General features: G+C 50.0%; 1 protein-coding gene across 2 annotated transcripts in view; it reads left to right on the plus strand.

The window, feature by feature from the left end:
- Window positions 1–20538, plus strand: part of LOC146191587 (uncharacterized) — a 133154-nt gene that overhangs the window by 81233 nt on the left and 31383 nt on the right. For both annotated transcript variants that reach the window (XM_084602108.1, XM_084602107.1), the window contains one exon: window positions 11715–11804. In XM_084602108.1, the coding sequence (XP_084458234.1) occupies window positions 11715–11804 (90 nt within the window). The remainder of the gene's footprint in view (window positions 1–11714; window positions 11805–20538) is intronic.

The following is a 20538-nucleotide window of genomic DNA, read 5'->3' on the forward strand; positions in this document are numbered from 1 at the left end:
TGTTTGGAAATTTGAACCGAAGCAGTGGTCATATTATGCTGTAGTCTTGACTGCGCATATAAATAATTCATAACGGTTCAGAGAAGAATATAGGAAGAACCAATGCCCTCTGAAGAAAACGCCTGCAGCGTCAGGGTTTTTTCTGTCCGCCGGAGAGCGCGCGTCCGCCGTGTGGCGGCGCTGTCAGATGACCCTCTAGCAGACAACACGCTGGTGGCGCGGAATGCTCTTGTGACATGTCGTTGCAGCGAAAAGTAAGCCTTGGGGTGCGCTGTTTTTGTTATTGTTTGTGTGTTATGTTTAGCGCAATCATTTAACTATTGACGGGCCGGTGAGTGCACTTGCTGGAGCGAATACCGAGCGAATAAAAAGCGTGGCTGTTGCACTCCGTTTCGGATGTCCGGTGAGCGAAGAAGCCCCGCGGCGCTTCATTTCATGAAGTTCCTGCCAGCTTAGACCTCCGGAAAAGGTGGCTGAAGATAATCCGAAGAAGAAACTGGCAGTCAAACACTGCATTAAGTTTTTCTGTAGTTTGCAGCTTACATTTCTAGCGAAATGATTTTCGTAAGGGCGATGTGTAAAAGGATCTGGTGCCAATCATTTTTAATCAGTGCCCGTCATACCGAAGGCCGGCACCACCAAAATCTCTTTACGACAGCAGCATAAAGAAGAGAAAACGTGAAGATGGCTCACCGGTGGGCACCGTCTATATATTCCTCAACCTGGGTAATCGGGCGCGAGCGAGAGGCCTTAGACCTTTTCGTGGGCGGCTTGCACCAAGTACATGAGGCAGCCGACCATGTCAGTCATGTTCCCGTCCATCAAACCATGTCTGCCTTACTCTCGCGTGGCAGACAAAACTAAGATCGTCAGCAGCTTTCCTTGGCCAAAAATGTGATGTCAGGAATTACGCGCTTTGAATTTTAAGGCTGAAACGCACCTACGCGTACAAAAAAAAAAAAAGAAAAAAAAAAAGAAAAAAAAAAAAGATTGCAGAGAGAGCTGCAACCTACACCTCAAATTGTTGCCCACTCCGAGCACAATTAGGCCTGGAACATCTTCACAAGTTGCTCGTCCTGTTTTTTACTTATCAAAGCGCTTGCTTTAATTGTTCGGTGGAAAAATAGATTATGCATGTGTGTCCTAACGTCGTTGTACGAGTGTGCGTTTCGCAGGTACCTCGTCAGCTGTGTTTGTCGCTGAAATAATAGAAAACAAACAAATGGCTTTATTTTAGGTATGTAAACGTTCTATTTATTGAGGAGATGATCGTCCGGCGAAATCTCGCCAGAAAAAGGGCCTGTTACGTACGCCACAGGCTAGCTGCTTTCCAAGATCTCCTTCACTCGATAGAAACATCTCTCACAACGCTCCGCCGCGTGGTTGTAATACACATACATCAGTTTCACGAACTTGTAAGAACATGATGTGCACCCTGCGGGCCGGCCGTGCACTCTCAATGCAGTCAGCTTAGCTGTCGCGGCGTCCCAGGCTTCCATCGATTGCGCGCCGTGCAGCCCTTCTTTTCCACGGGTCACCTAGCTCAGGTAATCCCGGATTATAGCATAGATTTTTCGAATTTTATATTGTCATGGATTATTTTCCTTCTTTAACTGCTTCTCCGTATTAACTTATTTCTAGTAATTGGCAAAATTACAACACATCCATGCACCATGCATGCAGTTTAGATACCTATTTTGAGGCATTTCTAGTCTCTTAAGGCACTTCCTACAATATAAGACGTTTCTAACGTGTCCCCTTCGTAAACTGTCCACACGATTCTGTTCAGGCCGCAGGCAAAAGGTTCCAACGACATGGTCACACCAGTCAAAGATTGCACACTGCACGTTTTTAAAACTCCGAAACCGAAACTGATAGCCACTTTTAGCTCGGTGCAATAGCACTTGCTACACACTGAGATACTCAAAACACGTTTTCCGTCATCAAAAAAAACAAAAAATTCGGGCCTCAAAATTCTCAAACAGGGATAAAACGGCAGGATTGAGCGCCACGCACCATAGACTTCCAGCCATTACAATCGAAACTGAGGGTGTGACTCTACTGAGGGTCATCTTTAAGCCCCGCGTAGCGGTCAACCCGTGCAACGTCGCTGCGATCGGTGAGCCCATTGAAATCGAGGGGACGCTTCAGGCATGTTCTTCAGGAAGCATTGGAAGAACGCTCATTGAGGATTTTAATCTGGGCTAGTTGGTTCATAGTATTTTACAAATCAAGACAGCGCAAAGGAGCGGACACGAGAAGAAAACAACACACAAGGCACCGCGCAGCGACACACAGATAACACACAGCGCCCGTCTCGTCTTGTGTATTGCCTTCTTCTCGTGTCCGGTTTCTTCGCGCTGTACTAATTTGTAAACAAAAAAAAAAAAGAAAGAAAGAAAAAGCTATAAGAAGGTTTGCAACAAGTGGCATTCTCACTATTTTTTTGTTTTGAACTGTTTTTTTTTTTTTTTTTTTTTTTTTTTTTTTTTTTTACTACTGCTTCTTGAGATCATGTGTGCTATGTTTCCCTCTTCTTTTCGAATGAAAGTTCCACTTGCTTCTGTGTTGCTGCTGTCTTTCCTTCTTTATTTGTTTCCTAAGCGTATAATGCTTGGGGTGTCGTGGCCTTTGTCAGCCAAGAAATATCACATTTTGCCACACCTTAGACAATCGAAACCGGGTGAAAGAGCGCATAACCACATCCGCCAGAAGACATCAGCTGACGCGCGCGGGTCACATGGCATGGTCAGTGCAACTCGGGCCAGAGCAATGTCCGGGTGATCCGCGGAACTGAGAACGATGTTGCAGAGCCTGCGCTCTTTCCTGGGGCTTCGCGGGGGAGCCATGCCCGATGCGCGCGAAACGCGTTCGTCTCCTCCCCTGCGCATCCGAATGCAGCCGCCTGGCAAGTTTCTCCCGTTCTCTGAAATGCTACATGCTCAGAAAACCTTCGTCTTTGAACGCGCTCTTCACTGCTAGCAGGTTTTCTTCCTTGGGCGGTGAACGCGGAGATAGCCACAGCGCAATACCAAGGCGAAAATTCTGGCAAGCTCTGCAAAAAGCGGAATTTCTTCTCGTCCCATAGGAGGCCGCATCGTTGCAGCTTGCGGCAAAATGAACTCTCTCGCTTGGCTAGCATGTTCTCATCCGTTGTTGCGCAAGCTTGTTTTGCTCGAAGGAGCCGGTGGTGCGAGGATGGAAGCGGATACGCCTTTCGTGCAGTGCCCAGCCAGAGAGCGCGAGAAAAGCGTCCGCTGACGCGAGTCGCGCGCCGACGGTAGAGCCCGGCGCCTGGGAGCGGACCGAGAACGTCCTTCGACCGATGACCGCGCCGCTGCTTGACACGGCGCGCGCATGTGTGTCGATGCGCGGCCGATAAGCACGCTACCGGCGGGGGGTTGCCGTTTGGTGACCCCCGGTGGGGATGCGCGGATTTGGAGCGCAATTAATGACCAGGCGGAAGCGCAAGGACGCTGCCGTGGGGGCGCTATGGGCCAATAAAAGGGGGCCACAGCGGCGAGCGCCATAAATCTGCCGGCCTCTTATCGGGCCAGCGTCCAAGGCGAGCGGCCGCCTGACCCTGGCGTGCCCGCGCGCATCCCCGCTGCTGCTTCCGTGCGTGCTTTGAAGCCTGCTCCGGGCCGGTCTGCCCACTTTCTCGACGTGTTTCCGCCATGGCCGTCGTCTCTGCGCGGGGCGGGGCAGCGATAGTGTAGTACTGCTCGCATCCTCCAGAGACGGCACTCTACTCTGCTCGCATAGCGGCGGCGCGACAGTCGGCCGGGGCACTAACCGATCTGGACACAGAGGCGTCACCTCGTGGCGGCCTAATGAACGCGGCGAAGGACTCGCAACCGAGCGAAGGCGGCATTCTTGCTGGGGCAGCGACCGTCATTAGCCATCTCAGGCACTCGGTGGTTCGCAGGTTCGACTCCCGCCTGCCCGCGCACAATGGTCGCGGCGTGACCCCTCCACGGATGGGGGTCGCCCGCTCGAGGCGTCGCGCTAATGGAGCCCTGCCGTAAGGACGCCGTCACGCCTCGTTAATGGGGCAGCACCGCGGGGGCGGTGTCGGTCTTCCGCGGCTGCTCCTCCGAGAAGCGCGCGCCTTGCGACGGCCTCGATCCGCTGGCCGAGAAAGCGCTTCCGGATTAGCCGCGGCGGCTAATCCGGGGTTATCGGTTCCCCGAGGGCCGGCCGCCGAGGAAGCGTCGGCGAAGGACGCGATGCGCTTGCCGATAAGGCGCCACCCGACCTGACAGGTGTCTCTGCTGGCAGCGCCGCCGCCGCTCGCCTTGAAGCCAGCGTAGTGCAGCGCGTCTCTTCTCCCTGGTAGCGGCCGCATTTCGGCGCTCCCCGCTAACCCCCCGCCAGGTGGCGGGAGGGTGCCTCTTCGATGCCCGCCCATCGAGGCACCCTGCTGAGCAGGTTGTAGGAAAACCGCGTGCTTTCTTCGGTCCCGAAGCTGCAACATCGCCACTGTTCACTAGCCGTCGTCGTCGGTTGACCGGTGGAACGGTGGACACTGGGGTCGCAGCCCTCTTTATGCACTCATGTTCAGTGGATTAGATCAGCCATATTATGCGTGCCGTGCTTAATTCTTGCGACTGACATTAGTTATCCGTAGTCGTTACTACAGGGAACATCGTTTCTGGTCAGGTTCTTATTTCAGTCGGTATTCGTTTGGTCCAGATTTTAGTCACTTCCTCGCTCAAGCACTGTGCTTAGGGGATTTCTGGATCTTTCTATAACTCTCTCGTGGCCTTGATTAAAACTGGAATCGTCAGTTTCCTTATCCCTTTCGAGGATACTGCCTCAAGGTGGTTCCACTTACAGGAAACCTTATAAAAATGTAAACGAAAAATTATGCTTTTGATCAGCCGTGGCCAAATTGCGAGCCACGTGCTGCTCCTCGCAGGTCTCCATCCCCCTTCCCCCCTCTCCCCCCCTTTTATCCGCGTTATCTAACTGAGCTACCTCGTTCTTGTCACTCGAGTCAAACTTGACGGATGGGGAATCACAATGCAAACGCCGATGGACGGCGACATGAACGACGTCCACTTTGAACACAAGCATTTTTCAAAGGACTAGTAAAACATTTGTCATGCCTCTATTTTAACGCGGCAAGTATTTTTTGTAACCCTTTGTATATATATGAATCTCTGGCCACCCCTTCTCTAGATGCATGCAAGGTGTGAGTGGTGAATACCAACTACATATGTGACCTTGCTAAGGTGCGACTTTTTTACGACTCACTGGGAAGTCGTTTGGACATGTTTCTTGAACCGGAATCAAATTCCCCCTGTGGCCAAACGCGACGAGCTGCCGCGATGTGAAAGTGCGCGCTCCGCACCTATCGCTTACAAGGCAAGAGCGGGGGCTAGTTGGTGTTCCATCGTTTCCGTGCACGTCCCGTATTTCTGATGCATCTATAGATCGATATCTCCGCAACCTATCGCTGGCGCTTCCTGGTGTGGATCACCGCAAGGCTATACTGAGCGCACTGCAGGTCTCGCGCACATGAGTGCCCAAGAGTACCCAGCGGTTGCTGCTTTTCGTTATTCCCGCACATTCGATAACTGACTCTCGACCGCCAGCTTTCTCATGCCCATATATATATTTTTTTCTCCAAGTGAACACGGCGTTTGCTCTTTCTTGGGTTTACTTAATTTGGGGTAACATATTGTCTGTTGAGATTAGCCAATGAGCGCCGAGTTAAAAGAAACGGATAGTACCTGCACAGAATGTGCGTTTCGGTATGTGTGTTCCTTGTTACGCGTTGACCGAAAGTGCGGAGCCCAAGGCGACCTCTCCGGGAAGCAGGCTCTATCGTTCGTGACAAACCTCGCAGAGCCACGCACAACCTGTCTTCGTTGCCGCGAAGCGAGTTAGGGCGGTTGCGTGTACGCGGGCGTGGCGGCGTCTCCTCAGCGGTCGGGGGTGTTTTCGTCTTCGAACCGTCCCGCTGCTCCCTTTCGGTGTGCCCGGAAGCGGCGCGACCTTGGCCACCGTAGCATAGGCTCCGGGGGCGCCGGCGCTGTGCGCGTTGTGTCACGCCGGTGATATGGAGCGCAGATTGTGCGATATGGGAGCGCGGACAAAGGCTCGCCATTAAGTGGCGCGCGATAATTGACTCCTCCGAATGATTATCGACGCGATCTTCGCCAGCCGCGTGTGCGCGGATACGGGCCGCGTTGACCTTTCGCCGCTCGATTGCAGTGCGGCTTCCGCTCCGTGTGACCCAGTCTATGATCGGCGCCGAGCTTATACGCATGCGCGCGGGCATGTGTGCGAGCTATGTAGCTAAGATCATATAGACACTCCATTAAAACACTTTCGGCGTTAGCTTGTTAACGACTAGGTTGCCGAGGGATACAATAAATTGCATTTGCTGCATTTCGCGAGATCATTAAACACATTGAAAAACCGTGCTCAAGAATTAATTAGCCTCCATGAAATTAGAGAAAGCATTCGATGGTTCATTCTGTGCAACTAATTCGTACCGAAAACTTCACCAACAGCAATCTTTTCTGGCACTGGAGTGGAGGTTTTCAGCAAAGAAAATCCTCTGGTAACTGTAGCTTAATGTTTTCCTTTATTGTTACCTACCATTGTATCTATTCTGAGTGGTATATAGCCTGGTCTAAGTCACACTCTCGCTTATTACGAATACCCAGACTTAAACCGGTCGGTGGTGTTTATCACTATCCTCCCAGTCGTTGTCTGTGCCGGTATTCAGCGAGCGACCAGTTCCTTCTAAACTGCACATGTTAGAGTTGAGTGCCCATGCATCTGCTGTGTGATGTCAGTGCACGTGGAAGAGCACCCAGGTGGTCCAACTTTTTTCCTCCGCCTCTTCCTCCTTTCGCTGCCCACTTCATTCCTTCCCGCAGGAGAAATGAGTAGTGCGCCCTTTCCTTTCTTCAGAACAGATTCCCATTTTCGTTCATTGCGGTCATCCTTGGCGGCAGTGATGCAGACCCATTTCTTCGACGATTATATAGGGGCAGGATTGCTATGCGGGAGAGGGCAAGGAGTGGGAGCGTGCGCTGCCTTCAAAGGCCGTTTTCCAGGCAAGGGGGCGTGCAGTGATGAGCGCAATGAGGCTCCCATCCTCCCTTCCTTTGTTGAGGCTAGTGCATCGTGGCCCAGTTATGTTTTCGACGAAACACGCGCGCTTCGGCCGGATTATAATGGCTTGCGTCACGAAATATATGTCAGGACAAAAGCGTAAATTCTGCTCCGAAATGAATTTCAGCGTATATTCTCTTCAGCAGATACAAAGTGGCGCGAACCGTCCGTTAGCCACCGAAGATAAGCGTTTCATGTGCCCGGTGACAATGCAGCTTGGCAACGATAAAGAGAACAGAAAGTGCAATTGTTCTGATCCTCCCACAATCCCTATAGTCACAGAATAAGACGCGTCTCTGACGAGAAGCAAGACGGAAAGCAGCGCGTCTCAATGCTTGACAGAGCGTGACGTCAGAGTCACGTGCCCTGGCGCGGGTAATTCAAACAGTGATTTCACGCGGTGTTAGTATAACCAGATTAAAACGCCGGATGATTTTAATGCGAAATCGCTATACTTCACACGGTCGAACCATTTCATTACGTTGTCTTGCGTACGCCGAGCTTGAAAGAAAAAAGAAAAGCCGTCGGAGAAGAGTGGATCCGAACCCAGGAATTCCTCGTGGGAAGCGAGTGCACGCAATGCCAATGCAAAAAGTTCTTGCCGTGCTACGTCAGCCAAATACGGCTGATGATGCTCGTGTCAGTATTGTACATTTGGAGTGCAATAAAGGAACCCTGTAGTTATCGCCGTAGCCGATTGTCCCGTGTGCAGAATGCAACGCACTCTCGAGCTGTGCACTGCACTTCGTCGCCTCCATCATCTTCCATCTGCGCGCAAAAGCTTTCGCAACTCCCACTAACCGTACGGTAAACCCGTAAAAGTTTTCTTTTCCGCTTGCGCCTGCAACGACTTCGAACTCAGATTCAGACTGCCGTCACGGTTGCCTCTGACACGTGGTGCCCACATATGCGCAGCTTCCTCGGATTACAAATCCCTTGTGTCCTAATAAGCGGTAGGAAATATGATTTCATAAAGTCACACCTTTTCATCAAACGCTGGTCCCTGCTAGAGATGCATTGACTTATGACAAATATACGTATTGATATCTAGCCAACCCTCGTGCGTAAATTATAACTTGGCGTGCGCGTCGTAGGGTGAACTGGCATTACTCCGGTGGCACGGAGTCGCGCTGTTGGCAGATCCATTCACACGAGATCAGTGGCACCACGCGTTCGCACGCAGTCGCTTCTCCTGAGCACCGACCGCGGCTGCATGCTCGCAGCGCCCGCACTCTGTCCGCGTATCCATCTGCGAAACGTCGTTCCGCGCGCGCCTGCAGTGCTGCCGGTCGCTGGACGCGTGCGAAAGGGCGCCGTCCCTAGAGTACCGTGCAGCAGCGGCGCGTGGTCTGGCTAATTGCGCCCCACGTCGGAGGAGAAGAGTAGCGCGTGGCCGGCGCGATGCGGACGCTCCGTGCGAACGGGGCGGCGGAAGAGCCATTCTTCCTCGAGCGGCGGCGGAAAGCAGGTCACGCCGCGGCGCGGCTCCCACGTCAGAGGTCAGCGCTGACCCCTGACCCGCTTTGTTCGGAGCCCCCAGGATTAGAACAGGATCTGGGCGCGGAGATTTGATTAGGGCCGCGCTTCCTCCGAGACCCGGCGGCACGGTTGCTCCTCCTCTCGAGGTCGCCAGTTCGACTCCACGGCCGCCGGGCGCCCTCTCAGATTTGCTACGCCCCAGAAAAAAAAAAGAAAGAAAACGGCAGACGGCCATCGAAGATGCGTCGAAAAAGAAAAGGTTTCTTCCTGAGCGTCAGTTACAGCCGCCAACAGAAATCGGCAGTGAAAACAGCGAGCTGGCTGTGCGGGTGAGGGTATGCACAGTCCGAGCGCTGTGCGGCCGTGCCAAGCTCTGCTCCGCAGCTCGCACGTGCCGTTGATAGATGCATTGCGGAGCTGTCGCCGCCAACATACTGCGTTCGGCCATGGGTCGAGCCTACTGGGGCTTCTCGTCATACGCTGCTGGTGAGGAGATGCAGGACGAGTCGCAGTTTTGATACAGCGATTTCGTTGGTAATTTCGACGGTAAAAATTAAAGAGGGGGGGGGGGGGGGGCACTCTAGCTTCGTCTTTACTATATGACGATACTTAGTTCATGGTTCCCGCCTGCGGATCCTCACTGGCGTACATGCACTTTGGTACTCGCCTAATCACAACCCCCTTAATCTGTGCCTCTTTTATCTCACGGATGCCCATTATCATATAGTCGGAAGCTACCTGATTGTGTGAACGCTCTCGACGCTCTTGGCGCACTCGTAACCACGGGAAAAGCGGAAGGTAAACAAACAAGACATTAAACGTGCGAGGCAAGGTAGGTGCAAGTAGGTGGTGGTGCGCGACAGAAGGTGAGCGGGTGAAAATAAGCGCTGCGCTTTGGCAGGCCCGAGTGGGTTGTCTGGTCGAAGTATGGCGTGAGCGACGGAGTGAGCAGTTAGTGAGTGGTTACCATGGGAGAGGAGGAGGCTTAGGAGAAGGATGCGGCGAAAGCGGGGGATTGTGCAAACCAGGGTGTGATTGTCATGAGAGCAATGCTCCTGGCGTGTACCGGATGATTACTGTGGAAGGAAGAGGGTGTGGTGAGAGCGGAGAAATGCCCAAAAGGAGGGCGGTTTCACGCGCAACGTTGCTAGGAACGTTGGTTTCACGGCATACCCACCCTGTGCAGCGGGGTTACCTTGGAAGAACGGGGTAATGTAGCACGCTGTATCTGCAGCGCGTGCTGCAAAATACGCCGCGCCTTGAGCGGCGAATTCTAAGGCAGTGCTACACGAAAGAGTAAGCGCAGACAACTGAAAAGGGCTTTATGCTTTCACATATAAGCATTTCCCTTTAAATATTTTTACTTCAATATGTCGCGAAATGAAAATACGCACCAGCTGTCTTTGAATCTCGTGGGGAGCAGCGGTAACCCCCTTGTCCCCCTCCCCTTTATTGTTTACATGCACGAAAAATCTACATTACTGTCACAAAATTACGCGTACATAATGCAAAATCGTAAAGCTAAGCGCATAATGCATGACGCACAGCCACACCATGCACTGCATGATTACATATGAAAATGAGCTTACTATTTGATGGAGTAAGCTATAGGTTGGAACTCGAAATTTCAAAACATAATTGGTAGCGTGAAATAAATCTGGTTAAGAGCGAAAAGAAAAAGACAAGACGAAAGTAATTTAATCGTGTCAACACAAACGAAACGTTGCCAGCGCAATGACGCTGCGGACACCCTGTTAGCTAATATTGAAGTGCATTTTCTTGATACATTCCTTAGGCGAACGTGCAAGCTTACATTCGTCGCAACGCTATACATACGCTTCTAGCCCGTGCATTTAATCCACCCCTGTGGCCGAGTGGATATGGCGCTCGGATAGGGGGCAGGTTTAGTCCCGGCTGCCGCAGCGGCAGTGTTTCGATAGTGCCAGCTATGTCAGCGCATGTCAAGGTACCTAAGCTGGCCGAATTTAATCCGGAACTCTCCCCTTTGACGTCGCTCACAGCCGATGTGTTACTTTAGGACGTTAACCACTATATACCATACCATGTCATATCATACGCCACTTGCACAGCTCATTCGCAAGGCGTGGCGAACAGCCGCCGTGTCCGCTCTTCTGACGCGACGGCTTTCAGGCTCTCGTTCAGAGGAGCGGCTCCGTTGTCGTGTAGAGAAAATCCCGATTGGTCGAAAATATTTCTGGTCACAAGCGGAGCGATGGAATCGGAAAGTGATTAAATCATTACATAAACTGTGATTACGATGCCGCAACACGACTCATGCATCATTAGGACATAAAGTGCACGAATTAGTTGAGTTACGACAGAAAGAAAATTTAAACAAAGGTGAGATGAGATTCGAACCAGGGCCTTTCCATCCTGGGTCGGACACGCTACCTCTGGGGCCCGCAGGCGCGTTCTTGCGACTTGTTTAAAGCGGTGCTTTATATATCTATGCCGTGTGGTCTTTAACGTATTGTGCACAACTGTATACTATAATGACTATACGGGACATAACAGCGGCACTAATTAAGTAGCAGTGATTGAGCGATCGAGTAACAAAGTGCACGTGGAAGAGGAAGAAGTGCACGCGAACAAAAACTCGCAAGAGGCCTCAAACCCTTAATATCCCCCACCCCTTCTTTCTTTCTCTCTCTCTCTCTCTTGTTGCTGCTGTTGCCAATGTGACCACTCTCCTAGGCACGGAAGCCGACCGAAGGTTTTCCCCTGATGGGGCTGGGACAGGTAGGTCACCGCCGCTTGCGGCGGGGGCTTGCCTGCCGCATAATTTTTATCTGTTGTAGGCCGTCATTGCACCCGCCACCGTTTCGGTGGTGGACGACGGCTGTTTGCGACGCGCGTCTTTCTCTCCCTTTTCCTTTTCTTTCTTCTCTATTTTCTCTTCTGTCCGCACGAGGCAGCGGAGGTGGCTCAGCTACAGAGCCAGTAGCAGGCCCGTGCATTTTCTTTTCCTTCTTCTTGCAGCCACAACAACCACTCTCCTTTCCCGAGTCGCGTTGTTTGCTTATGAGATAATTTGGGCTGTGTGTTTTTCTGTGACTGACCACGCCTCGCGCTGGTCGCAGATCTGGCACTGGCCCTGTTCGCCTCGGCGGCGCAGCGGCTCGAGGCCTCCGACCACCCGCCCCGGACGTCGTCGCCCCCTCCGCTCACCGGTGAGTGCCTGTGTTGCACGTTGCACTAACAGTCTCGGTGTCCCGTGGACGCCGCACTGCCTCAGGATGCCTCCTTCAGGACGCGAGGCGTCTGTTCGGAAGCATGCATATGTAATGCATACTTGTAGCCACAGACATGCGCAAACAGAACGTGCTTCGTTGATTATTTACGAGCCCGCTTTCTCCGCCGTATAGTAGAAGGCTCACACGCTGATGAAAAACGCTTCGGCAGGCTTCCTGGTCGCGGCTTGTCTTTCTTTCGACTTGTGAGAGTTTTACTGTGGCCTGGCATTCGCGTGCAACGAGGCAGGGTTAATTTTCAACCAAATATTGTTGACACAGCGACCCGTGAGGCAGGTGTACACCATCCCGCAAGTTCACGAAAAGGCGCACGATGTTTGTAGCGCATCTGTTGGTTATGATATTGTGCCAGGAACACTGGCCACTCTTTATAGGCAATGCCTGCTGTCATCGACGATACATGAATCATGGAATAACGCTAACATTATCTTAATTCACAAGAAAGTGGATGTTAAAGACTTGTTAGACCAATCAGCTTCCTATCTTTTACGTAAAAGGTATTTGCTGAGGTAATCGCTGACAGAATCAGGAAAACCTTAGACTTCAATAAAGCAGGTTTTCGGAAAGGGTACTCTACTATCGATCATATCTATACTGTCAACCAGGTGATAGAAAAATACTCGGAATATAACCAGCCCTTATATACATATATATATATATATATATATATATATATATATATAGCATTCATTGATTACGAAAACGCATTTGACTCTGTCGAAACCTCGGCAGTAATACAGGCATTGCGAAATCAGGGCGTAGATGAGTCGTATGTACTGGAAGATATCTGTAGTGGCTGCACAGCAAACATAGTTCTGCATAAAGAAAGTAATAAAATTCTTATAAGGAAATGTGTTAGGCAAGGAGACACGATCTCCGCAGTAAAATATTCACCCTATTCACAGCTTGCTTAGAGGAAGTATTCAGACTTAGAACGAAAGAAGTTAGGGATGAGGGTTTATGGAGAATACCTCAGCACTCTGCGGTTCACTGATGGCATTGTCTTGCTAATTACCTCAAGGAATGAACTGCAAATAATTATTGATGACCTAGACAGGAAAAGCAGAAAGGTATAGGCCTAAAAATCAATACGCAGAAGCCTAAGGTAATGTTCAACAGCCTCGGGAGGGAACAGCAGCTTACAATAGGTAGCGATCGCATTTGAAGCGGTAGGCGAATAGATCCGGACCGTGAAAGGTAAATAACTAGGAGAAAAATACTGGGAGGGAGCGCATTTGGCAACTCTCACAGATTATGACTAGCAGCTTACCGGTATCGCTCAAGAGGAAAGTATGCAACAGTTGCATCTTACCTGTGCTCACCTGCGGGGCTGAAACGTGGAGGCTAACGAAAAAGGTTCTACCTAAGTTGAAGACAACGCAGAGAGGCAGAGAGCTATGAAGCGGAGAATTGTAGTGCAACGTTAAGAGATAGGAAGCGTACCAGAGTGGGTAAAAGAAATAACTTGAGTTAATCACATCCTAGTGAAAATAAGCAGTAGAAATGGACATGGACAGGGCATGTAGCGCGAAGAGAGGATAACCGATGGTCGAAAAGGGTAACAAATTGAATATACCAAGGAATGGAAAGCCTAGCAGGGGCCGGCAGAAATTCAGGCGGGCGGGTAAGGTTAAGACATTCGCAGGGGTCAAGTGGATGTAGCTAGCAAAGGACTAGGTTAATAGAGGAATATGGAGAGGCCTTCGCCCTGCAGTGGGCATAATCCGGATGATGATGATGATCATTTTCCACCTCAGCAGCACTGCTTTCGAAAATTGTTTACCTGCGAGGTACAATGGTATCATCGCTGAAAAAACGATACAATGCAAGAGTGTTAAGGAGCTGATTTGCAGATATGGCTGATTTTAGTCCTGGACATGGTTTTGAAACACATGCCATATTACTCCCAATCTTCGTTGTGGTTTTTATCGCCCCGCACTTTTCTGCTATTCTTTCGTACGTGAATGTCTGTATCACCAGATTCCTACTGAAACTTTATACCTTTTATCGTACACGTGCAATGCAGCTGTGTAATGGACAAGAATAAATGAAACCGTACTAATTTTAATGCGGAAGCCTTGCAGCCCCATTGCACTAAAAATCCGTCAGAATTGTTACTGTTGCCGTTACAGTTATTGTTGTCAACAAACGGCGGTGCCCATAAAGATGGCGTCGGCGTACGGCATCACCTAATGGATCTCCGTGTGGTGCTAGATTCTCCTCCCTCTTTCGTAACGAAATTTTGTGCAAGCGTTCTTTGCAAGGTGTCATATCATTTCGGTTGCTAGCGTGGATCTGCAGTTGGAAGCTAGTTTGCGATAGGGATTCGAGTCGACGAGGTATATATGCCCCTCATCCCCTATGTATGCCTCAGTCATCTCAACACACCACGTGAACTCTCGCAGCGGGTGCCACGAAATAAATAAAGAGGGCGTCAGCAGATGAGGAGGAAAGGTAGAGAGGATGACCTCAGAGAAGCAGAGAGAGCATCGCGCTACCGGCCACGTGGTGGCGCGCGCCACAACAGGAAGCGCGGGAAGTGCCCTTCGCGACAGTGCATTACGCGAGCCAGCTTTCGCTTCACAAACGTATACGGTCTTTAGTGTCTCTCCTGGATTTTTGTAACGAGAGCTACGTTGGCCACAGTTTCGCCATTTCACCGTGCCTGTCCGAAGAGCGAAGAAAGAAGAAGAAAAATTAGCTGGTTTAGCTTGTACTTAAACCTAGAGTTACGCGAGAGCAATCTGCATGGCTACGCTTAGGTTCGGCTTGAAAGTGAAGACATGGCTCTTGCACATAGTTTTCTCTATGGTTTCAGCTTTATTTATGCGATAGGGGACCATGCCAGCTGCCAGCTACTGCCTCCCACGTATTCTTCATCACCTTCTTCTTCATAATCTTCTTCTTCTGCTTCATTTTCATTTTCTTTTTCTTCCTTTTCGCTTTCTTCTTTTCCTTGTTCTTCTTCTTTTTTTTTTTTTTTTTGTTCTCGCGAAATGGCAAGAATGTGGCCAATGTAGCCAATGTAGCTCTCGCTGCAAAAAAGAAAAAAAAAAAAAAGAAAGTCGTGGGAAGCTGTAGCTGGCAGCTGACATGACCGAGCACTAACTGCACATAGGGTTTCCTGACATTACGTCTGGCAGGAGCTGCCAACTTGGGCCTCTCCATTCGTATGGGAGGATGATATCACAATCAGCCTGCCAAAACCACTGCATTCACGTTATCCCTAGGCCACGTAGGAAAGCTCGTTTAAAGCGGGGCTTTATATGTTGGCTGGTAGCTTACGCTATCGCGTCATCGCGAATATGGGTGGGAAAAGAGAGAGAAAGAGGTGCCATAGTGGAGGGGTTCGGAGCACCGCGCGATAGAGGCTTTCATCTCATCGCACTTTAGTGGTCAATATTGCCCTTTACGGCATAAATAAAGCTGAAACCATAGAGTAAACTACTATCTGCAAAGGTCATGCCTTTATTTTCAAGCTGAACCTAAGCGTAGCCATGCAGATAGCTCTCGCGTAACTCGAGGTTTAACTAATGTTTTTTCTTTCTTTCTTATTGCGGCACTTTTTTTTTTTTAAAGGGATGCCCATATGAAAGTAATTTTCTTTGGCCACTCCACTGTTACATAATGAAAATCAGTTCATTATATAAATATTTTGGTTCCTTTATGTATTTGCTGCGAATAGAAATTTCCCTGAGGAAGGGGTGAGCTAAATTCATGCTGAGGGCTGGTGTCAAAAGTGCATTTATCAAATTCTTTAAAATGTGTTCAACATTTTTATTAAGGCACACATACGTTGTTTTTAAAATAAACCTCTAGTTTGCTATTAGTATCTGCTATTTCTTTCCGCAGAAAAGGTCCTCATACCTTAACGGAGACCAGAGGGAAAACGGGATTTATAACCGGTGATCGCTGGGTGAGCCCTGACAGATAAGGTTAAGGTTACATGATGTTTTTCTTTACTTGCTTTCTGTGAATTAAAAAAAAAATGTTTTGTCCCATGCAATGACAAATGGGTTGTAATTTATCTATGGACCACCCGTGTGCAACTTTATCAAAGCTTTCTTCCTTTAATCCAGAAATATGCCGTCTGTTTGTGGGTTGGCGAGGTTAACGCATGAGTTGTAAAGAAAGAAGCTGTGTTTCACATGTATCTGCTTTACGAAATCCGTGCTGTGTTGGGTGCATAAATCTATTGTTCTGGAGTTGTATAATAATGTTGAAGACGTCTGTTTGGCAAAATGCGCGCGTCGTTCCCCAAAAAATAAAAATGAAGGATAGAGAACAAATATTTGCGACACAAGAGTTTAAATGAATTATCGGAAATTTGAGTAAGTTACAGTTTGATGATCATTTCAATACAGGTGAAAGGAGAAAAAAAAAAAGGAGGCATGCAAGAACTGTGTGCGGTTAAGGGGGGCAATGCCAACGCGCTATGATCGGTATTCAATCTTGCGAGCGTGTAAATGAGTAAGCAGTGGGCGATGTTATGAATAGCTTTGGAGAAGCCTGGGTTGACGCAATCGATTTCAAAACTACGTCCAAGGATAAGATGAATATCGTTCTCTCTCTCTCTCTCTTTTTTCAAAGGGCACAACCGTGTTTCGGGAGTGTGAAAAAAATTTGAAAGGCGTGCTGCCTAGGTATGAAAAATTAAATGAAGGATGATATTTGCCAAGTATGGCTCGCTTAGTGGCCTGGTTAGAGCAATGTGATTCGAGTGACGACCTAAACAATGAAGATTATGTCTACTCCCCTTTATCCCCATCCATGGCCATGAGCCTTCCCATTCAATAAAGGACATTCAATCAAATGAATTGGATGCAAGGTATGCCCGTCAGACAAAAACGTTGAAAGTGAGCTTAGAGGAGGGCTGTCACTTTTTTTTTTTTTACTTTCTTTGTAGAAATTGCTTAATTATAGTTGCTGTTTTTTTTTTTCCCGGTGCTCTGCAGCGTTGCGAGGGAAACGTACCGCACCTCGCAAATGTTCACAAGCTGGAAAAGAGAATATGTGTTGCTCAAGTTTCGTGCCAGGCGCATGCCACTACTACTACTAAAACTACTATTATACTACTGCTACTACTACTACACATGTCACCGCATTACACCTGAAGCTACTCATCGTAGGGCCGATGTCGCCCTCGGTGTACGTACACGCGTGGCCGCACTCCGTCGGCCTCACCGCCTCGAGGCGTCGAAGCAGAGCGGCCGGTCCCACCGCTCCTCCGATCGGGTGTCTCGGTGTCTCGCTTCGCGACAAAGAAGGTTCTCCCCGCGGCGTGTCTGCCGTCACATTTCAGCAGATTAAATGTCCGGATAATCAATTGCCCTGGTTCGGGTGATGGGAAAAGCAGCGCTGCACGCTTCGCACTTCCTCTACTGTCACCTCACGGACGCTGTGGTGCTCGAATCACGTGGGACATATCGAGGCTTCGCTCGCACTCTTGCTCGGGACGCAGCTGCTTCGTCCTGCGCGCGGCATTTGTCGAGGCTCGAGGTTATGGGAGTGGTCACAGCGGTAATCAATCAGGCAGGTCCTCGTGCGAGAATAGGCCAGTTGTTCTGGGCTGATGAGTTACTCGCCACTCCGCTGGAACCAGCGCCCTTTTCTCTCTCGCTGCAACTCTTTCGGCTGCCAGTGCGGCAAGGAAGTGGCGCTCCTCCCAGCAGCGAAGAAGAGCGCAGTCCGAGTGGGAATCATGTTTTGCGCTTAAGGCCCCGCGCGGCCTCCCAGTCACGCGGGGTCGTGACTGTGCGATATGGGCCGCGGCAAATTGGCCTCGCCGCTCGGAGGTGGGCGCGTGGGCGGCGGGGCAACGGCCCTCGCTCTCTTGCGGCTCACGAAGTCGGCCGGACTCCCGACGCCGCCTCCGGCGACTCGAGCGCAGACGTCACCGTCCACGTGACCAGGATGCTGCGGCACCCCGTCCTAAAGGGTGGCTGTGGCTACCCGCGTCGCCAGTGCGCTAATCGTGGTAGCGCGCGTGTATAATCATCATCATCATCATCACTAGCTTGGAGTGCGAACCATACTTGTCTAGGATGATGGGTTATTCGCCGTGCCCAGCCGTTTTCAGCGTAGCTGCTCAAAAGGAAATTTTCCCTGCATAAGAATGTGCAGGATTTTTAACATTTGCGTATTTCATTGTAACTTTCACGGTATGCTCATCTCTTATACTATATTTTACAACCTGGCTGCATTTCGTTTCAGTGTCAATTCATTTAAATTTACCAGCTAGCTTTTCTTTTTCTTTTTTTTTTTCTGCATCACTTTATAAACGATGTTACCGGCAATGTGCCCATCGACACTCACTGCGCGTTTCCTGAAGCAAGTAACCGCGGGCTCTTGTCGGGGTCGTTTTATATAGGCAATTATGAAACCTGTCACAGCCGCCAGTTAAGCCATGCACAGCGCACGCCAGAGGTTTTGCAACAGCAATCACGAAGACACTATTCATACCTTGGTCGGAGCATATAGTCACGACGTCATTGCCGAGAAAAGAATTGATTGCTGAATAAAAGAATGGTTATATAAAGTAGAGGCCCTCGGCGGCCGCTTTTCGATGGAGGCGAAAAGCAAGGCGCCCGTGTGCTGTGCGATGTCAGTGCACGTTAAAGAACCCCAGGTGGTCGAAATTTCCGGAGTCCTCCACTACGGCGTCTCTCATAGCCTGAGTCGCTTTGGGACGTTAAACCCCACAAACCAAACCAAACCAAAGTAGAGGGTGAAAAAAAAAAATGTCCGTGTGCAAATGCTCGTTGATGTGCAGTAATTTATTAATTACAGCCAAAAACTTTGATTAGACGACAAAATAGTAAAGGGGACGGCGATATAGTGTGCAGATGTCTGAGCAGCCACGGGCGTCGAATTTGTTAAAATACTAGAGAGTTAAATTGAAAGAGAGAGAGAGAGAAAAAAAGAGTTAGCAAATGGGTACAGAGTCGCAAGAAAAGCTTTCACCTCGCCCCAATTAAGAGAGATCTAATTGTGCATCCAACGAATTTTCCTGCTTTATAATCGTTTTCCTCGTTATTTTAAACTTGCTTACTGCAACTGTGACAGAGGGCGCTCAAAAAAAAAAAGGAAACAAAATGTGCATCCGTCCGGTAATGCCGGGAAATCCTCCCAAGTCGACTTTTAACCTAATAGGAGGCTAGTGTCTGTTGCAGCAGCGAGTTCCGGCCAAGCATGTTTTAGACTTCCCTGCAGTGGGTATAGTCCGTCTGATGATGATGATGACGATTTAGACTTTCTAATTTCGGGCCCGTGGATAGCCATTTCTTCGCCGTCGGTGCCGCATCCGAAGGCCGAGAGTCGCGAAAGCGCAGGATGTCCAGCCAGGCTGGAAGCCTCAGAAGTCAGCGACGTCGTGATGTTTCACTCTGCATCCTGTCTTCTCTGCACACGTTTTCTGAAGGGTACGCTGAGGGCGCGCCAGTTTTCCCACTTTATTTCTGGTCTCGTACTTCATCAGACCGGCCTCTACTCGCGATGCCGTCGTCACCTGCCCTATAGCGTTTCTCCAAAGTCGAAGACGAAATGAATTGACGTCGCAGTCGTATTCTCGTTGTTTCTGCGATGGTCCAGTCCGCAGGCTGCGAGCTTCGAGAACAAGCGAAGCGAGTCTGCGGCCACACTGCGCCGGCGCTCATCTGTGCACCGGACGAGGTGCATGGACTCCCTGGCATTTCCGCCTAGTGACGGGCGTCCAGGCACCCTGCCTGCGTGTGCTTCCTGATAGTGAGTTACAGCAGCGCAGTGATAAGCAGGAAATAGCTCAGGTGAGATGCTTCTCCCTTAGAGCTCAACGCTACTTAGGAAGGGAGGGGGAGGGGGGGGGGGGGGTTATAAGAAACGGATAAATTCTTTTCACACAAATATATTTCTTCTTAGAAATTAAGAAGAAATGGACATGGGCAGGACATGTAGTGCGAAGAGAGGATAACCGATGGTCGCTTAGGGTAACAAACTGGATTCCAAGGGAAGGAAAGCGTAGCAGGGGGCGGGGCGGCAGAAAGTTAGGTGGGCGGATGAGATTAAGAAGTTCGCAGGGGTCAAGTGGATGCAGCTAGCACAGAACCGGGTTAAGTGGAGAAATATGGGAGAGGCCTTCGCCCTGCAGTGGGTATAGTCAGGCTGATGATGATGATGATGATGATATTTCTTCCTCGGAGCTTTGTCAAAGTAGCAGCAGTATAGTAGTAGTAGTAGTAGTAGTAGTAGTAGTAGTAGTAGTAGTAGTAGTATAGTGGTGGTAGTAGTAGCAGTAGTAGTAGCGGAAGATTTATTTCCGACAGATTTGGGGGGGGGGGGGGGCTACCGCCTAAACGCAGGGCCAGGCACTCTTGTTCCTTGGCGTCGTCTGCGGTTGGGTAAGAAAACTTTGGGGCTAGGGGCCCTAACTCCGCTGTAGGGCCGCCCATTAGTCTTTCGGCTCTATGTGCGCAATATCTTTCACACTTATCCGTGGACACCTGAACCGCGTCGTAAGGGAAGGGAAGAACATTGGAGTGAAAGCGGAAAGAGAGAAATGGATCCCGTAGTGGAGGGCTCCAGAGTAATTTCGACAACCTGCTGCGGTCCCAGCTAAAATGACTTTGAGGTGGTGAAGGGTGGCTGTTCCTGGCCCTACGGGGCTCGGACTGGTAGG

The sequence above is a fragment of the Amblyomma maculatum genome, chromosome 4 (assembly GCF_055883805.1).
Source record: "Amblyomma maculatum isolate TAMU_Amacu chromosome 4, ASM5588380v1, whole genome shotgun sequence".
Classification (NCBI taxonomy): Eukaryota; Metazoa; Arthropoda; class Arachnida; order Ixodida; family Ixodidae; genus Amblyomma; species Amblyomma maculatum.